This window comes from Martes martes (assembly GCF_963455335.1).
Source record: "Martes martes genome assembly, chromosome: 16".
In the NCBI taxonomy this organism is placed as follows: Eukaryota; Metazoa; Chordata; class Mammalia; order Carnivora; family Mustelidae; genus Martes; species Martes martes.
Window position 1 is genome coordinate 10,304,026 of NC_137904.1, and position 19,326 is coordinate 10,323,351.

General features: G+C 58.8%; 1 protein-coding gene across 1 annotated transcript; it reads left to right on the forward strand.

The window, feature by feature from the left end:
- Nucleotides 1-243: 243 nt before the first annotated feature.
- On the forward strand, nucleotides 244-18,355 carry DRG2 (developmentally regulated GTP binding protein 2). The gene is made up of 13 exons (XM_080826478.1): nucleotides 244-369; nucleotides 3,944-4,104; nucleotides 8,105-8,194; nucleotides 8,665-8,725; nucleotides 10,307-10,397; nucleotides 11,030-11,102; nucleotides 11,195-11,285; nucleotides 12,105-12,202; nucleotides 12,370-12,446; nucleotides 13,676-13,764; nucleotides 14,549-14,607; nucleotides 17,138-17,191; nucleotides 17,538-18,355. Exons 1-13 carry the CDS (start codon nucleotides 306-308, stop codon nucleotides 17,622-17,624), a joined length of 1,095 nt encoding a protein of 364 aa, XP_080682604.1. The 5' UTR covers nucleotides 244-305; the 3' UTR covers nucleotides 17,625-18,355.
- The last annotated feature ends 971 nt before the right edge of the window (nucleotides 18,356-19,326 follow it).

Below are 19,326 nucleotides of genomic sequence, written 5' to 3' on the forward strand. Positions count from 1 at the left end.
GCCCCGCCCCACCCCGGGCCGTCCTGGCCCCGCCCCAGCCCGTCTCGGCCCCGCCCCGGCCCACCGCGGGTCTCCAGCCCCCGCCCACCGCGGGTCTCCAGCCCCGCCGGCGCAGCGGGCGGAACCAATAGTGTCTGGCACTCCGCTCGACGTCGTCCGTCCGGACTCTGAATCCCGGAGCGCCGGGCGCACGAGGACGCTGTTCTCTGTGGGCTTCCGGGCTCACGCAGTTCTTCCGCCGCCGAGAGGGCGGAATTCCCGGTTCCGGTGCCGAGTGTGTCGGTGCGCCGGGTTCAGCTGCCACCATGGGGATCCTGGAGAAGATCTCCGAGATCGAGAAGGAGATCGCTCGGACGCAGAAGAACAAGGGTGAGGGCCGGCCTGGCGGGGCCTTCCTTTCTGCCCGCCTCAGTTTTCCTGTCTGTAAAATGGGGGAACAACTCCAGCGATAGAGCTGAAGCGGGCTCGAAGGCAGCAGAGAAGTGCCAGAGACGTGACCAGGTCTCCCAGCGCACCCGAGGCAGGCAGGACCAGGCGGGATCCGGGTCCCAGCGCGCTGGTCTGATTGCAGACGATCGCTGTGAGATCGGCTCGGTGCCAGAGCAGGCGACCGGGGAGAGAAATCGCAGCCCGCAGCCAGCGTCTGACCCAGAGAGAGGCATGGTCGGGCTTCAAACCCGGGTCTCCTGGCGGCTGGGCTTGGGGAGTCGATGCTCTCCCCTTTTGTACTGGAAAGCCCAGGAGGAGACCTTTCACGGGTACAGCCTCACCCAGCGTCTCGGGAACGGAGGCCGTCAAGACTCGAGCCTGGCGGACCTGGGTTTGAACTCCAGGGCCACCCGTACCTGCTGTGAAAGCTTGGGAAGTCACTTCGCCTCTTTGAGCCTCAGTGTCCTCATTTGCAAATGGGGATCATAACCCCGTCTCATCTTAGCTCACAGCTCAATTAAATTAGGTAGTGTATGCAAAGTACTAGGCACATGGTAAGCACTACGTAAAGTTACCCCTTAACATCGATAGCGTGTAATAAAGGATCAAATGTGGAGTTCAGATTACAAGGGCTGGAGGCGATCGCAGGAGAAGAGTAGTGGGGAGAAACAAATGATGACACCCAAGAAGGCTTCCAAGAGGAGGTGGGACTTGAACTGGTTAAGGGGAGGGTACCCCCCGTGAGGGGCACTGCTGAGGCAACAGCATGGCAGTCCTGGTGAGCATGGTGTGTTCCTGGAGCAGTTCTAGATCTAGAACAATCTAGATCAGAAGGAGGGTCTGGAATAATGGGGGATGCGATTGGCCAGGGTTGGTGAGGCCCGGTGCCCAAGCAGACCTGCTGTGGGGTTGCAGAGGCAGAAAGTGGGGAATACTAGGTACCTAGTGTCAGTGTCTGCCCTTCCCTGGCTCTGTGTAGTTCTGGAGGCTGAGAAGTTGGGGGACTTCATTCATTATGTAAATCTTCCCCAGGCCCTTATAATGTGCTAGGCTTGAACACAGCAAGCACATCCTTGCCCTCCTGGAGCTGACCTTCCAGTGGATAGTCTTTAAATGAATAACCAAATAAATAAGATCATTTCAGCCAGCCATAAATGCTGTGACGACAAACGAGGCCGGTAGAGCAAGAGTGTGGGGCATGGGAGCTGGGCCTCCTAAGGTAGAATGATCAGAGAAGACCTCCATGAGGTGGGGACATCTGAGCTGAGACCAGAATGAGAAGGAACCAGCCATGCAAAGATCGGGGGCAAGACTATTCCTGGCAGAGGAATGAATATCACTGAGGCTGGAACAGACTTGGCTTGGTCAGGGATCTGAAGATTTGGGGCTGGCGTGCAGTGATGAAAAGGAAAGGGCCAATCATGTAGGGCCATGTATGTCATGGGGAGGTGGCAGTTGTTTTCTCAGGCAGCGGGAGCTAGTGGAGGGTGTAAGCAGGGGAGAGACGTAGTCCGATTTCGGGTTTATTTATTTGAGAGAGGGCACAAGCAGGGGGAGCAGCAAGCAGGGGAGAGGGAGAAGCAGACTCCCCGCCGAGTAGGGAGCCCGATGCAAGACTCGATCCTATAATCCTGGGATCATGACTTGAGCCAAAGGCAGATGCTCAACGGACTGAACTATCCAAGCATCCCTGATTTCTGTTTTAAAAGCTCCCACTGGCTGCCCTGTGGAGTAGCATCTACAAGGATCAAGGAGAGTAACAGGGAGGCTTTGGCAGTGGGGAAGGGGATGTAAAGATGATTTAAGGATCCAGACCTAGTCCTTCCTTTCAGAGGGGCTCAGAATCTTTTATGAGCTGGGATGACAAGAAGGATCAGATGAACCTGACACTTGCGGAACCCATTCTTGACCCCTTCTCTCCGCCACCAATTCACTCCTTCACTTGTTAGACATTTCCTGAGTACGTGCCCTGTGCCACCGGAAGCCGAGATCCTGCCCCATTTGAGTGAGGGAAGTAAAAAAAACAAGATAGTATCGAATAGCGATCAGAGCCATGAAGACAATAAACAGGATCATGAAGCCAAGAGGGGCCAGAGGAAGGGTGGGGGTTACCATAGATCATAATGACAACCAGTGATTACGGGGTGCTTATGTGTGCTAGTCATTGTTCTTAGTGCTTTCTCTAAGGCTCAACGAAAGTCCAGTGGTGTGGTTTCTCCTGATAACATCCTACTTTGCAGATTGAGACACTGATACGCAAGAAGATTAAGTAACTTTTCCAAAGTTACGTGGCCAGGAATGGCAGGGTGGGTGTGACATTGCCCACTGCCCCCTCTGGCTGAGGAGGGGAGGCCTCTTTGAAGAGATGCCATTTGAGCTGAGCCTCGAATGTTGAGAAGGAGCCAGCCCTGGGAAAATAAAGTTGCAATGGAAGGAATAGCAAATGCAAAGGTCCTGGGGCACAAATAGTGTCAGCTTGTCCTGAAGAAACAAGAAAGCCACTGTGGCTGGAACGCAGTACATACAAGAGAGTGGAAGGAGGTGTTGGAGAAGTAGTGAGGGACCATGTTACCTAGCCCCAGCCTGCTCTTGTATCGAGGATTTGGTAACACCTCCTTTACCATCAGGAAATGCAGCTCACCTCGGATACTGTAACTTTTGTCTGCTCAGAATTTGAGAAAAACCAGTGTAATGTCCTAATCATAAAAAAAGGAGGAGAAAAAAGACGGCATAATTAAAATAGTGTTGATTTCAGTATTTACATGTTGGGGCATGGCCCAGACACAGCGATGTTACAACGAAGGCGTGAGGTGTTCACACCTCTGGGCAGCATCACAGGGCATGTGCCGGCCGCGACGCAGCCCAGTGCTCAGTGTGTTGTGTTGGTGACTTAGGTACCCTACAAGAGGCCTGGGATCCCCAGATGGTGAGCACCTCCAGGTAAAGTTTCCAACAACACATGCTGGAGTCTTTCCTTAACATGCACAGAAGTTGTATTCCTGGAAATTCCAGTGTTTATTGACACTGTTAAAAAAAAAAAAAAAGTCCTGTGTTGCTGTGTGAAACAGAAGGCTCTAGGCCCCAGGTTTTCCCTCTACAGATGTCTTAGAGCTGTGAAAAGTCATATGGAACATGGGACGATTGATGGCTGTGCCAGACTGACTCACACTTTGTAGGGCTGCGGACTTCCCTGGTCCTTGCCTGATGAATGCTGATGGGGACTTCGCCATCACACTGACAACAGAAAACATCCCATTCCCCGGACTCCCCTAGGGAGTGCTGCTGCCCCGGTTGAGAACCACTGACTTGAGGTCCCGTGGTCTCGATAAGGAGACTAGCTTCTATCCTAAATGAAGTGAGAGGCTAAGTGGTCCTGTTAAGCAGAGGGTGTTTTCTTCCCCGATCTGGTTCTTGATGTTTCCAGCCAGCATTTGGCTGTATGTGTGTGCACACCTGACCCACGGGGATTGGAGACCCTGGATACTTACCTTCCGTCTTGCTTTACGTCCTTCAGCCACCGAGTATCACCTGGGTCTGCTGAAAGCAAAACTCGCCAAGTACCGGGCTCAGCTTCTGGAACCGTCCAAATCGGCCTCATCCAAAGGAGAGGGTTTCGATGTCATGAAGTCGGGTGACGCCCGCGTGGCACTGATTGGATTTCCCTCTGTGGGTAAGGTCAGTGATGGTCAGCTTGGGCCTTGGGGAGGAAGCAGGTTGTCTTCCAGACACGACTGTCCAGCGCCTTCTCTCGCTGCCTTTCTGAATTAGCTCCAGGGACCGAGAAGACCCAGCGTCCCCCAGGATCCGGTCCCACCCCTTTGTCATCCTGCCATGGCGACCATCGTTGCCTGTCTCTGGGAGGAGTGTTTCTGCTCAGTCTCAGACCCATCCGTCACATACAAACATTTACTGAGTGCGCACCCTGGGCCAGGCTCTGGGCCGGGCCCTGGTGATGCGGGAGCAAACGAGATAGTTCTGTCCAGTGAAGAGGCCGCACAGATACAGGCTGAGGGAACAGTGACCAGGTGGCTTGGACAGGTGCTGGTGGAGCAGCTTTTAAACCAATTCAGCTAAAAGGTGTTAAGCCCGTGCCTCTGGGCTGCACACGAGGGGAAGCCGCTAGCCGCTACCATCACTTGAGTGCTTGCTGCCGGCTGAGCGGGGTAGCTGTGCTTTGTATGGGCTTGGTTTTATTTTCCCCTCTGCCTGGATCATGGGTGTGTATATCACAGGAGGTGGGGATTGGTCTGTGCTCTGTCCACACACACACACACACACACACACACACAAGATGGGATTGTAGCTGCACTGGCTGCTGGCGTGTCACTTCTCTGTGGCTGTCTGTCCCATTCCCGCAGTAGAGTTCCCTCACCCCGTAGTGGCTGCCCAGAAGCCCCCACTGTGCCCAGAGCATCCTCACAGTCCGCTCCTTCCCTCGCGCACCGATCACGTCCTAGAGCTGGTGTTTCTGGAGGACGTGTACCTCCAAGGCCGCCCAGGGGCTTGAGGTGGCAGGTTTTAAAAACATCTATCAGCGCTGCCGTTTATCCTCCGACACAGCACTGACTGACTCTAGGTGGGGACAGTTGGGAATGTCTCCAAGCACCCGCTCACGGACGCCCACATGGGGAGCTGTGTGAGTGTGGGGCTGTGGGCCGGGCCAAGGACAGGGTAGAGGAAGACCACACTCGGCATCGAGGTCTGCAGGCTTCCTTCTTGGGGGCATGTAGGTGCCTCTGACTCTTCGGGGAGCTCCCCTGTTCTAGGTGGACCTTATCGTCAGTACTAGTGGTGGGCGGGCGCTGGGTGCACTGCCCCCTTGTCCTCCATCCATGTGGGCTCAGGACATCATATCATTTTGGTTACCATCCAAGCTAGGTGGGACGAGAAGGGGAACGTTGCTGGAGGCAGAAGTGACACCAGGTGCTGGACATGAGCCGCTGCCCTCCGTGGGTCCTCCTCCTCTGGGGCCGCTGGCTGTTCCCCCAGCCGACGCCTTGCAATGCTCAGCATCAAACCTGAGTGTGCCGTCTGACATGCAGCTTCCCCACCAGGGCTTAGATCCCTGTAGTAGTGTCGGGTGCTTATGACCCCTCAACTGGACAGAAGTTAGACACGGAGCAGCGTAGCGGCCTCCTGCTGCCGCGGCTCAGAAGGAGCTGATGCCCCCTCTGCAGGGCGGGGGGCCCTCGGGAGAGCCAGGACCTCCCCCACGTGTGCCCTCTTCTGGCTGAACAGCCTCATGATCTTCAGTCCTGGCGGGGTGTCCAGATCCCCCTCTGTCTCTTTGGCCGTTTCTCTTTTTTTTCTGTGTACTAGAAATTTCCACACACGTGGAAGAGGTTAAAGCAGAGTACAACGCACCTGCTCTCTGAGTCCGTCCATTTCGCCATATTGCTCCGTCCCTTCGGATTTGTGTCTGTGCGGGTGTTTGCGGTTTTCTTTCTGTTTCGACTGACCCATTTGAGAATAAAGTACAGACAGCATGCTTCCTGACCTTTCACCCCAAAATATTTAAGCCTGTGTCCCTAAAGAATAAGGATATTTTCCTACGCAGCCATGAGCTATCACACCAAACAAAATGAACAGTAATTTAGGAGTGATCTAACGCCGGGACCGCACTCTGATTTCAACACTCACCCCCAAATGAGCCTTGAGGCTGCTCTGTCCCAACCAAGGTCCATTCCAGGACCGCATGTGGCCCCTGTAGGTATCATGCCTCTGCCTGCTCTACTCTGCAACGGTCCCTTTTGCCAAGACCCTAGCTCTAAAGAGACCGGACAGCGGCCCTGCGGAGAGTCCGCGCTTGGGAGGTGTCCCCTTGCTTCCCCGTGGTGTGCTTTAGCCGGCTCGTCTGTCTCTTGTGTTTCCTGGGAGCCAAGAGTCAGGTGGAGACCCGGGACTGGTGGCCAGATTCCGCATAGGAAATGGGGCGGACCTCATTTTGTACCATGCCAAAGAAAACCCCCGACCGCTGGTTGCATGTCCAGAATGGCTTAGGGGGAGGCATGCCCTGTGTCCCTTCTGTGTGGTTGCGTCGGTGTCCCCTCAAGTCCAGGTAACTGGAAAGTCCGCTGCAAGGTGCTGCTGCAGTGGCGTGCGGCAGTCGGTCCCTGTCGGCATCCCCTTAGTGACCTTGACGCCAGTGAATTGTCCTTGGCTAGGAGGTTTGTTAGCTGGGGTAAAATGTCAATTTTCCAGTTGTCTTCCTCCTTCCTCGCTAATTAGCTGATGTTCCTCTGGGGAGTAGCGCTTTCTCTCATTGGGGTCAGCTCTTTGGTTCACCTGAAAAAGTTCCTGGAAAGGCAGGACAAGTGCGTAGGTGCTGCCGTTAAATGACCAGCAAGATGCTGGGGTCAGAGCTGTCCCGCAGCGTGACCAGTAACTCTTTTTAAGCTTTAATTCTTGGGGTGTTGTGATGGACTCCATCAGTTTTCACCTGGTCTTGATTTTACTTCCAACCTGCCAAGGACTTCTTTTCCAAGCCCAGGCTGGGAGAAGAACTTTGTTTACCAAGGGCTGTGTGCCCTTGAGGGTCTGGTCCCGTGGCCAGATCCTACCATCCTGCTGGGGACTGGGGCTCTCCCACCAGGGAAGGCCCCAGGCCTCCCCTCCCCGCAGAGGCCAGACAGGGTCAGAGTGCCCTCCTGTTGGCCTCCAGCAGCGGTAACTCAGTGTCTCAGCAGCCCTTGCTCTCAGGGTCACCCCACTTACCCATACTCGTCTGCCCCACCAGGCTTTTATCTGTCCTTAGGTTTCTAAGAGGCCCCCAGGACGGAGAGTGTCTGGATTTGAGGCCAGGGTTTCCTTCAAGGTGTGAGGGTATATGAGTGAGATGTGCCCCCAGCCTTCCTGGTTGCCCGAGAGGCAGGGTCCACGTGGCCCAGTCACAGCTGTGTCTCAGGCTCTCTGTTCCTGGTGCCCTGCTGACTAGGCTGGGGCCACGGGGCCCGGGCTGGGTTTCCTCCCCCTCTGGCTCTGCGCACTGCTTTGCTGGCCCTCTGGCCCACTATACCCATTGCTGTGGCCTCACCACACTCTGGGCTCAGCACACCTTGGGCCTTATCATCTCCTTTCACCCCACGCAGCCCCCCAAGGTGGGGACCGAGCAGATGGCCAGCATGCATACAAAGGACTCAGAAGCTCAGAGGAAGAAGTTTCTTGCCCGGGGGGAGCCTGGTCTCTCTGAACTCTCAGCCAAGCCACAGCTCTAGTCCCACAGTGAACCGTGGCACGAGCATTCCCATCCAGACCCTTCCCAGCTCACCCCTTCCTGCCTGGCAACACCTTTTCCTGCCGTCTGGCTCTGTCTCAGACCACGTCTGTCCCCTTGCACATTTCACCCCTCCCTGGGTGAGCAGCTGCTCGTTGCCTGCTTGAAGGTCTCTGGGGCCCAGGAGGGGCTGGCAGGTTTGGTGGAGTTGGCAGGGGGCCCCGATTTTGGAACCGGTTCCCTCTGGCCACGTGAGACAGGCCTTGAGGCCTCCAAAGAAGGGGGTGCCCTCTGGTGCCCCACCTGCCCTGGGCAGGGCCAGAGGTGACATTTCCAGCCATTGAGGCTGAGGCTGAGGAGGGAGTCTGTGCTGCCTGCGTCCAGCAGGCGCCCGGCCCATGGGGATCCTCCCAGGAGGCTGGGACAAGACTTCTCACTACAATGACCTCCTTTTCCTCCTAGTCCACCTTCTTGAGTCTAATGACCTCCACAGCCAGCGAAGCCGCGTCCTATGAATTCACCACCCTGACGTGCATCCCTGGGGTCATTGAAGTAAGTTGGGGCGTGCTTGGTTCCGGAAGGGGAAAGGGTGTGTGCTCGGGTTTGCGGTGGTGTAGCTGGGTGTTGTGGGGGGAGAGGGCGTTGTCCGTGGGGAGGGGGAAGACTCTGAACTGAGCTGCCTTGCCCTTAGGCACTGGCACCTCTCGGCGGTACCCGTCTTGCTCTGCGTCCCACACTGCCCCAGCTTGGGTCCCTTGTTCCTGGCTGGCCGGATCCCTCTGGCTCCCGTGAAGCTTCAGAGTCTGGGGCCACTGGGGTCCCGGGGCCTGGAGCCTCCACGGTGCAGGGACATTTCTGTGCAGTGCTCTTACTGTCACTGGAGAGCCCCTCCCTGGGGGCTCCTCAGCTCGCGTGATCGCGTCTGTGCCGGACTGGGGCGGTAACAAGGCCGGGGTCCTGGGGTCAGGCAGGCCCTTCCTGCAGGGACTCCTCCCCTGACCTTCTTCTCTTCCCCAATACAGTATAAAGGAGCCAATATCCAGCTCCTGGACCTTCCCGGGATCATCGAGGGCGCAGCACAAGGTAGAAAGTGGGGACAGGTTGGGGGGAGACAGGGTGGACCTCGGCACCCCAGCCTGCCATCTTCCAGAGTGTGTTGGGTGTCCTGGCCTCACTGTTAAAATTGGACGTGGCTGCGGGGCCAGATGGGTCGGGGAAGGCTTGTAGCCGCTCACACCGCTTTGGCCTCATACAGTCCTGGCTGGCCCCATCTTAAAGCCAAGGAAACCGAGGCCCCGTGGGGTGAAGTAATTTTCCCAAGATTGCGTAGCTCACCTGACAGGTTTGAATTCACTCTTCCACTCCGCGGGCTCCAGCATGGCCCTGCAGGGACCCCTACAAGGAGTGGACACCTATCAGTTGTGCTCCTCATCCCGGAGCCCCGTCCTTTGTCATTTTAGTTCTAGGTTCTGAGATGAGAACATGCCTGTGGCTTCTAGTGGCGGGGGGGTGGCCCGCAGCCTCGCAGAGATGGGAACCAGCTGATGGTTCTCCGGCAAGTGACAGGCTGTGTGTTGGCCGCTGTCTTAGTCCTCAGCTGGCCCTATGACTTACTGAGTGTCACCATTTCCTTTTCGTAGCTGGGAGGAGTGTCAGGGATGACAGATAAAGGGTCTGCCCTGAACTGAAAGGGTCTGCCACTCGGGCAGAGCTGGGGTCGGCACCCACCTGTCTGGGTCTGCAGCCCCTGCATGGCTGGGCAGCAGCCGGGCCTCCTCCCTGGGGGTCCATTTGCCGTCTCTGCCCTGCACCCTCCCATACCCCACTGTCCTCATCAGGCCAAAGTCCCGCCTGCTTGCATTGGGGCAGGGGGAGTGACGATGGTCCCCCAGGAACCCGCTGTCCCTTCTAGCATTGTGGGGCTTGGGAGTGGTCTGGCCACAGTGGAGGGCAGTGTGCAGATAGTGTCAGGAGGCAAATGGACCATGAACTTCACTGCACCCAAGCCCCTCTTTCTCAGGAGAGAGGCCAGTCATGGCTGAAATCTGTACTAGATCCTAGTGCTGTGACCTTGGCAAGGTGCCTGGCTTCTGTGGTGGCCTCGTAGCCACAGGGTCTGATCCTTATAAAGTGGCGGTCCCCACAGCATCTCTTCCTGTGGCGTCTCGTGATCCCCTCTGCAGCCCTCAGAGTGGGGCTGGGTCATAGCGCCCGTTTCCAGAAAGGGCAGATGTGTTGAAATCCTCATACCACACTAGCTTTGTGATCTTGGGCAAGTGCTCGATTATCTCTAAACGAGGTCTCGGTTTTCTCCTCTGTGAAATGGGTGTGATAACGCTGCCGGTACATGATAGTTTTGAGGACTAAGTGAGGAAATGTTTGTGAAGCACTTGGCAGGAGGCCTGCCGCATGGTAGGGACAGGGGAGAATGTTACTTCTCCGGGGGGTGGCAGTGTTACGTTGCCTTCTCTACAACAAGCCTCCGGGAGTAAGACAGCACGTGGAACAAAGAACAGGGCCCGGGAGATCCCAGCCCAGGGCCGGCACGTGGCAGAGACCAGGGAGGAGCTGTAAAGAACCAGAGTCTGGGCCCCGTGGGCTGGGTGCAGGTCACACGCAGCGTGCCTCTGTCACCGTGTCACCATGTCTCTCCCACCCGTCCAGGGAAAGGCCGCGGCCGGCAGGTGATAGCTGTGGCGCGGACGGCAGACGTCGTCATCATGATGCTGGATGCCACCAAGGGAGAAGTGCAGAGGTCCGCAGGCTGGTGCGGGGGCGGACTGATACATCTGGGGACGGCCCTGAGCAGGCTCGTGGGACACTGTGGCCCAGCTGCTGTGTCCCTGAACTCATGATGGGTGGCCCGGGGGTGCTTGGGCCTCTCCCACGTGGGAGCAGCGGCAGGCCTGTCCACAGGCTAAACCCGTGCGGTCCGCCTGGAGCGTCCTTGCAGAGGCTTGCATCTGGCACGTAGATGTCTGGAGACTGGGGGGTGTGCTGTGCTGGCAGAAGCCTCTGCCACTGGCTCTCGCCAGCACAGGCCATCCTGGCTCTGGCTCCCACCTGCCAAGGCCAAGGTGCCTCAGTTGCTGCCCAGACCCATGAGGAGCCTGGCCTCAAGCCACAGAAGCTTTGTTCATGCCCTGACCTGCTGGCCGGGGGGCACACCGGGCCTCCCTCTGCCTGCCAGTCGCAGACCAGCCAGTCTCCCCTCCAGTGGGACAGAAGGGCCAGAGGCTCCCCTTCAGCAGCCTTGGCTTGCCGGGTTCCTCCTGGGGGGTGAGAGGGCACTGGTCTCCCTCCGGGTGGGCAGAGGCTTCCGGTATAGCACGGAAGCCGCCCGGCCTGCCCCCGGGCACTGATGAAGGTTTGCCGCGGCTCCGCCAGGTCTCTGCTGGAGAAGGAACTGGAGTCCGTGGGGATCCGCCTCAACAAGCACAGGCCCAACATCTACTTCAAGGTGAGGCCCCTCTCACTGGGAGGCCAGGCCCGGGCGGGATGGGGATGACCGCCGCTGCCCCTCAGTGAGCAGCCCCCCCTTCTCCTCTCCAGCCCAAGAAAGGCGGCGGCATCTCCTTCAACTCGACAGTCACGCTGACCCAGTGCTCAGAAAAGCTGGTGCAGCTCATCCTGCACGAGTACAGTATCCTTTCCCAAAGCAACATGGGAGGGGCAGCAGGAAACAGGCGCCTTATGGCCCAGGATGCTGACACACCACACCCCAAGCCGCCCCAGAGCCGTCCGAGCCGCTACCAGGAAGGCTGCAGCCCAGTGACGTGGGGCACCTCCTGTCCCCTTCACCTCCATGCTCCCCAAGCTGCAGGCTGGCCAGGCCACAGCCGTGCACTCAGCAGTGCCTTCCTGACTCCCTGCGGGTTCTGGGACTGGTGGCCAGTCACATCTGGAAGGAAGGTGACATGGTGAGGGAAACAGCCCCCGAGAACAGCCTGAGTAACCCTCAGGGAGAACCAGGGGCTAGGCGAGTGTCTGGAGGACCCTGGAGGACACGGCAGAGCCCCAGAGGCAGAGAAGCTCAGCACATGGAGAACTCCCCATGGGACAGGCTGTTTGCAAGGTGGTGAGGCCCCTGTCACCACAGGTATGCAAGCAGAGGCAGGGCGGCCTCCAGAGGAGAGCACTGCATGGGGGCAGGTGGGTTAGGCCGGTGCCTGCAGACAGTGCTCGTGGCCCTGAAGCCTGGGGTGCCGCTGAGCATTCTGGCAAGTGCATTTTTCTTGCCTGGCGGGGAAGAGCGAAGCCACCGACTAAACTTTACGTGTTCTTGTTTCTGTTGAAAACATGAGGGCGCTCCCCACACTTCACTGTCTTGTAAAACCCCAAGGCAGATGAGCTCCGAGGTCCCATTTGGCACTGTGTTGCTTGCCTGGCCGTTCGGGCCCCTCTGATGCAGGGACCTGGGAGGCTGCTGGTACATAAGTGGCCCTTAACCTGAGCCCCTCAGAGATCTTCAACGCGGAGGTGCTCTTCCGAGAAGACTGCTCCCCAGACGAGTTCATTGATGTGATCGTGGGCAACCGGGTGTACATGCCGTGCTTGTATGTAAGTCGGGCTGGCCCCCCGGTGCATGTGCAGGAGGGCTGACCCCCATGGGAGGCAGGTGTCCCAGAGGATCGGGAGGGGCCTGGAGTTGCTCCGCACCCCCCCATTTCCTACACTTCTTTGTTCCTTTCCTTACCCAACACCTACCTCCCTGGTCTCAATCCCAGGTTTATAACAAAATTGACCAGATCTCAATGGAGGAAGTGGACCGCCTGGCCCGGAAGCCCAACAGTGTGGTCATCAGGTGAGCACTCAGCTGCCCCGAGTCCTTCGTGTATGTGAGCTTGTCAGGCCTCCTGGGCACCTTGGCCAGGCAAGCCCCCCATGTGCACCCAGGGTGGAGGAGACCCATCTCAGTAATGGCTTTGACCTGGTCTTACCCTGGATCGGCCTGGGCAGAGTGGGTGATGCGGGGTGGGCTCTGGCTAAGAAAACAGAAGGGAAATAGTGCCACCTACGTAGAAGGTTCATAATCACTGAGGCTTCAGAGCCTCGTAGTCAACGGCAGGCCTCAGAGAGCCCACAGGTGTGAGCCAGCTCCTCCCGATCTCTGGAAGACGGGGCTTCCAGCAGCAGCAGCCTGGAGGGTAAAGGGAACTGAAGTCCTTGGGTGGGTGGGGCCATCCTGGCCGTGGCCTCCAGCCCTGCTTGGAGTTGGGGGTCTGGGGTGCCGCCTGCACCTTGGCTGAGGGCTGTTTGTTCACTCCTCACCGTCCCTGCAGTTGCCTCCTCTGGGGCAGCCTGACTTGGAGGCTCTGCTCTGCCGGCTGCCCAGCTCAGACAAGGCTCTCTAGCTTCACAGGGAGGCTTGGCTCAGGGGGAGCAGGATGCTGAGTGACCGAGTGGGGTGACTGGTGCAAATGATGGGTAAGGGTCCTGGACCATCTCCTGGGCATTGCCAGCTACCGCCAAGGGCAGCAGAGAGCGGGCGTCCTTCCCGAAGTACAGCTCAGTTCCTCTCCTGCTGTGTCTCAGGCTGCCTTCAGGGGCTGCCGAGGACATGTCATCCTCAAGGCGTGAGGTCACCTCCACACCACACCTTCACCTGCTGTGCTCACAACATGTCACGCTCAAGGTCATGCCTCTGCAAACGATCAAGCCAGGGGCTGCCCCATCACTGAAATCCCCACCAGGTGGCCCTGGAGCCGCCAGTCTCCCAGCAGCTGTCAGGAGGGAAGCCCCCCTCCAGGTACCCTGTGTCTGTTAGCGCTGCTGTGTGCTCTCCACAGAGCGCCACGGAGACCCCCCAGGAGAGACAGCTGAGCTCTCCTGGGCATGACCGTGGCTGTGACCGGAGGCGCTGGCAGCTGAAGTGTCAAGCTGCTCTCAGATCTGCGGGCTTGGTTCCCATGGGTGCCAGATGGGCTGCACTGGCCTCGGTGCAGGTTGTCGTTTGCACGAGTGAGAAAGCAGGGAGCCCCGGTCTCTGAGCCCATGGGGGCTGCTCTGACCGGCTGCCTTCGACCCTGGCAGCTGCGGCATGAAGCTGAACCTGGACTACTTGCTTGAGATGCTTTGGGAGTACCTGGCCCTGACCTGCATCTACACCAAGAAGAGAGGACGTGAGTGCGGCGGCGGGCAGCCCAGGAGACGGGCTGAATCCCCCTCCCGATGGGGCTGCCAGGCTCTGCCCAGTGCCCCTGACTCAGCTGGTCCGTACAGATCGCAGCTTTTCTCCCATTTCACAGCTGGCACTGCCCTCTGCCCCGGGCTGCTAGAGACCGTGGCTGAGCTTTTGCAGTAAAGAATGCTGCTTTCTGGGGCTGCCAGTTCTGAGGATGCCCCAGGGCAGGGGCGGGTTGAGGCTGGCCTGTGGTTCCCCATGGGCTACAGTGATCACCCCCCTCCCAGCCTCCTCTGGGTCAGGACATGAGGCATGTGAATACAGGGGAGCCTTCACCATGTGGGGTCTCACCCCGCCCCCACCACCACCACCTCTCACACCCTGTGACCTTGCAGCTGAGTTCTGGCAGTTTGTGCAGCCTTGACCTTGTCATCAAAGAAGGAGCTGCAGCTGCCCCTGACTGGTCGCCAGCAGCTGTCACATCTTGCCAGTGCTGTCCAGATGCTCCCCGTGACTGGACTTAGTTAGGGCCCTTGTGTCTGATGGGGTTGCGGGCCGCCTGAGTCCTGGATGTGGATTTATGTTGATTTCCTTTGTTAAAGTCAAAGTTGCAGAACACCACACAAGGACCTGTAGGGAGGGTGTGCCACATGGGAAAGGTTAAACCAAGGCTGGGGGCTAGAAGGGCCTCTGTCCCCTGATGGAAGGCAACCACAGAGCAGCTTGGGGCCATAATCGTGGTTGCCTCCCTGTCCCCCTACCTCCAATCTCTACCTTCGCAGAGAGGCCAGACTTCACAGATGCCATCATCCTCCGGAAAGGGGCCTCCGTGGAGCATGTGGTGAGTTGCCGAGTCATGTCCAGACGGCGAGTCAGGGAGGTCACCGTGCCCCCTGCGGGGTCTTGCTGAAGGCCCTCCCAGCCCTCTGCTGGCTTGAGTGACACCAGCTGCGGTAGCAGAGTGGCCGTGGGCAGGCCCCAGAGTAAGACCTGGGGTCGCCTCCCAGCTACCGTTCCCAGCTGCATAGCGAGCCTGCAGGCCTCGCCAGAGGCAGGGATGTTCTGCCCACCCTGGTGGTGGCTAGGGTGTGCGGATGCATGAGGCCCCCGGCAGCAGGCCGGGCACTGGGAAAGTCCGGGAAATAGTGGTCATCCCCATTCTGTCACATCCTCGCGCCGCAGGCCTCTCAGAGTCCTTGTTCTCTCAGAGAACCCTCTCAGAGTCCCTTGTTCGGGTGCTCCACCACCGAGAGCTGCTGCCCTGGGGCATTTCTGTATTTTTAACTCCAGGTTGTGTTTCCCCAGTGCCAGCTTACGGCTCAGAGTTACCACCTCCCTGCCTGTAGCCTGTCTTGGCTTCCTCTCCCCCAGTCAGCCCCCCACAGCCCTCCCTGCTCCCACCCCACCCCCCAGTAGCTCTGAATGCTTTTTGCACTCAACACACATTTACTGAGCACTGACAGTAAACAGAGCATGCCCGGCAGAAGCCACATCTCTTAGATGACTTATAAGGAGCTCCGTGGGGGTGTCCTGTTCCTACAAGCCTGTTTCAGAACCTGTGAGTGAGGTGTGTCCTGGGGACCGAGCAGCTGTTGGTACAGGAGCCCCCGCCGGGTGCTGGCCCTCTGTGGGGTTACCCTGCCCCTTCTATGGGTACTTTCCTCCACCCTCTCAGGCCCTGGCTTCTTGCCCAAGAGGTTGTAGGACTTTAGCCACTCCCGGGAAGAAAAGCAGGAGATAGCAGGAGAATGATTTTCTAGGCAGGGGGAGTAGCAGGCCCAAAGGCCCAGAGGCAGGAGCAGATGTGGGGAGTGCTGGCTGTTTGCCATCAGCTGCACAGAGGGTCACAGGCAAGAGGTGCTAGACCCAAGGGTGAGAAGCGCCCAGTGGGGTGGGGAGGGGCTTTGGGGGCCGGCTCCAGAGCCTGGACTGTGTCCCCCAGAGGCGTGCTCTTCAGTGGTCCCGGTCTCCCTGTTCACCCTCCCCACAGGTACCTCCCTCCCGGGACACTCAACTGTCCCAGGTGCCACAGGGTGTACACAAGGAGGCCTGCCTAGACGCTGATGGCAGGGACCCAAAGTAGAGGAACCAGGGAGACACTGGAGTCAGGCAGATGCAGGATCATACGCTGGTTCCCCCATCCTGGGTCAGCCTCCCGGTGTCTCAGTTTCCTCTCCGGGGTGTAACTGACCCCCCCAGGCCCGGGCCTTTGTGATGCACCCAGCCCTGGTGTATATTCAGTGAGAGCTGATAAAGGCCTTCCCTCCAAAGGGGTCATGGGCCATACCTCCCCGAGGCAGCGAGGACCTTGCTGGGCTCTCAGCAAGGTGAGAGGTGCGGTGGGCACAGAGGAGCAGGAGTCCCCCCATCATCAAACAACACCATCTCTCCCCCAGTAGAAAAGATGGCCTGGGATGACCTTCATTGTCCCTAACTGCTAGGGACAAGTACAGAGAAAGACACAGGAGGCCCAAAGCAGGTGGGAAATATTCTTACAGGCTCAGCATCCTCTCAGGAGCGGGGCCGAGGGCTCGGGGCTCTGAGCAGGACCTATAAGGCTTGCGGGCGCGTGGGAGGTGAGGCAACACCACACGGCCTTCCCTCTGGCGCCCCTTCCACTGCCCCCGCTCCACTCTGCAACCAGGGGCTCCCGATCTCGGGAAGAGCTGGCTGCCCCTCCAAGGCCCCCTCTTCTAGCTTCCTTTTTTTTTTTTTTTTTTTAAGATTTTATTTATTTATTTGACAGAGACAGTGAAAGAGGGAATACAAGCAGGGGGAGTGGGAGGAGAACCAGGCTCTCCACTGAGCAGGGAGCCTGATGCGGGGCTTGATCCCAAGACCCTGGGATCATGACCTGAGCTGAAGGCAGATGCTTAATGACAGCCACCCAGGCACCCATTTCCAGCTTCCTTTACGAGCTCTGGGATTCCTGAGGCGGGGGTGGATGATGTCCTGGGCGGGAGGCTCCAGCTCCCAGCTGTGGCCAGGAGACGGGGACCAGCTGTGGTGATTCCAGGCTGAGGTGGGGTGTCCTGAAAACCACCCCCACCCATCCAAAGGGGCATCTGCCGGGGTTGTCATTCAGGCAAGGCCAGCAGAAGGCTGCTGACAGCCAGATCCAGGCATCTTCTAAAGGCTTTGAGAACATTTCTAATGGGCACCACAGCCTTCGGGCCAGACTGGAAGTGGGAGCATCAGAACAGCCTGCTGCGTGTGGCTCGATCCTGTGGTGTCCACAAGGCCACTGCTCTCTGAGCACCTGCCTGGAGAACTGCTGCCGCTTAGCACACGCCTGGGGCTTGGGGGTGTGGCCAGGCGCGGGGGTGCTCAGGTTCAGACTCCTCTCACTGTCCTACTCTCCCATCCTCCAGTGCCACCGCATCCACCGGTCACTCGCCAGCCAGTTTAAGTATGCGTTGGTGTGGGTAAGTCTCTGGGCCAGAGATGGGTGGGGTCATACCCAGCATCGCCCCTGGGTTGGGCAGGAGCATGGCATCTGTGCTGTTTTGCCCGGCATCCTGGTTCAAGGGCCTGCATGCTGACTCGTGCTGGCCTCTCCCACGCTGGGGTCCAGGGATGGTCAGACTCCTGGGGACATTGTCCTGTCTGCAGGTGGTCTGCCAGTGCTATGGCCCCCACTTCAGACTCTGGCATTCCCGTCCCCCCAACATACCTACAGCCGCACCCGCCATCCTCCTGTCATAGCTATTCCGGGCTTGGCCCTGCTCAGGACAGAGGCTGACATGGTCCCTCTGTCTGTCCCCCGCCTAGGGCACCAGTACCAAGTACAGCCCACAGCGGGTGGGCCTGACTCACACCATGGAGCACGAGGACGTCATCCAGATTGTCAAGAAGTAGTGCCTCCTGCTGGGCCCCCTGCCTGCCCACCCTGTCTCCCCCGGGAGTCGGATCCGGCCGGACACACCAAAGCCCAAACAGGAAATAACGTACAAATACATACACCCCAGGAAGGGGTCTCTCAAGTCTCCACTGTTTCTGGAAGTTTCTTCAGTAGGCAGATGATACAGAGTGTATTGGGGCAGAGGGACATGGTTGGGGAACTTGGGCTGGTCTGGTGGCATTTCCCGTGAGACTGGCCCCTTGGATGGGGATTCTGTGTTTGGAACCCTGGGCCTGCGCCCTCCACTTGGCCCCCTCAGGCACCGAGGGGGCACCCTGCCCTCCTACCCTGTAGCCAGGGCCTCATGCGGACGGCTTGCTCAGTGCCGGGGTACGGAGCCAAGCCTGCCCGGGTCCCAGGAAGCTGTTTCTGGTGGGGCGCCTTGGGCCTTCAGCTCCCGCCGTCCTCTCTGGCACTTGAGGAGGGGGCCTCCCAGGACAAGCCCTCTGCCCCACCCCAGGGCTGCTCCATGGTGGCTTTAAGCCCCAGCTCATGCCCTCTGCAGCCTGAGGAGCCTTGATGTACGGCCCTCCCAGGGCCGCCCCTGCCCAGAGCCCACGACCCAGGGCCTTCACGGACGCGGGGAGTGGCGGCTTCGGCATTGGGTTTCTGTACTTTTTCTCTAAGCCCCTGGTCTTGGCTCTCCTTTCTACAATAAAGAGTGGAAACAATCCCTGTTCAGACTGAGGACAGTTCTGTCAGTTGGCTGGACTCTGTCACCAGGCTGGGTCTGGGCCAGCCACGAGCCTGGGGATCTGAGTGTGGGTGGAGTTTCGGCTGTGGGAGAGCAGGCCCAAGTCTGGGGTGCAAAGGAGAGTGTGGGGGACCTCCAACGTGGTCTCTGCCTTGGCGGGTGGGCCAGAGGCCACGGGCCCCAGATGCGGCACCTCCCAAGGCTAGGCCTGGCTGCCAAGGTGGGGAGAATTCTCAGAAGGTCCTTGTGGCTTTTGGGGTGGCGGGGAGGCTCCCCTGGGAGAGCAAGGTAGCCAGGTCTGTCATCTGTTACCTCAGCAGGCAGGGGTGGACGGGCCTTGGTGTGTGGCCAAGGAGGGGCAGCATGTGGTCACTGAGCCCCAACCTGCCAGGGTGGGTGTGGGGCAGTCCCAGCAGCCTGGTCTCCAGGGGCGGCAGCGTGCCCTGGGGTTCCACAGCTTGTGAGCGCGCAGCTGGGATTTCAACTCCAGCTGGGGCTTCTCAGCCACAGGGGAGGCTTCCTGGAGGAGGTGGGCCTTTGGGGAGTAACAGGTTTCACGGGGCTCCCAGGCACTGCGCTGGCAGGAGGCAGCGAGGGCTCCCCCGGAGGTCTTCAGGTCCAGCTGGGGTGTGGAGCAGGCCCCCTGCCCTGCTTTCCAGGCTGTTCCTGGCTCCTCTGTCAGCTGCTTGGGCTCCTTTCCTGAGACAAAACAGGAATAATAGACATCATTAAATATACATGGGGCCCCAGGCGGTCGGCGTGGTGGGCTGGGCCTCTCCTCCCCGCAACACCGAGCTGCTGTGCTGGGCTGGCCATGTTCCTGGGGCCACCCGCAGGACCCCCATCAGGCGGCATGCAGGCAGGGAGCAGTCCACGGGACCCAGGTAAGAAGACCCCGGCCCCAGGCCCTTGGGGTCTGCCACAAGTACCTCTCCCCAGTCTGCAAGGAAGGGAAGAAGGGAGAA

Excerpts from the sequence above, each read along its gene's own strand:
- DRG2 (XM_080826478.1), top strand. The coding sequence starts at position 306 with ATGGGGATCCTGGAGAAGATCTCCGAGATCGAGAAGGAGATCGCTCGG. Across the intron at positions 8,726-10,306 it reads CATCGAGGGCGCAGCACAAG|GGAAAGGCCGCGGCCGGCAG; the intron begins GTAGAAAGTGGG and ends CCACCCGTCCAG. Across the intron at positions 10,398-11,029 it reads ACCAAGGGAGAAGTGCAGAG|GTCTCTGCTGGAGAAGGAAC; the intron begins GTCCGCAGGCTG and ends CGGCTCCGCCAG.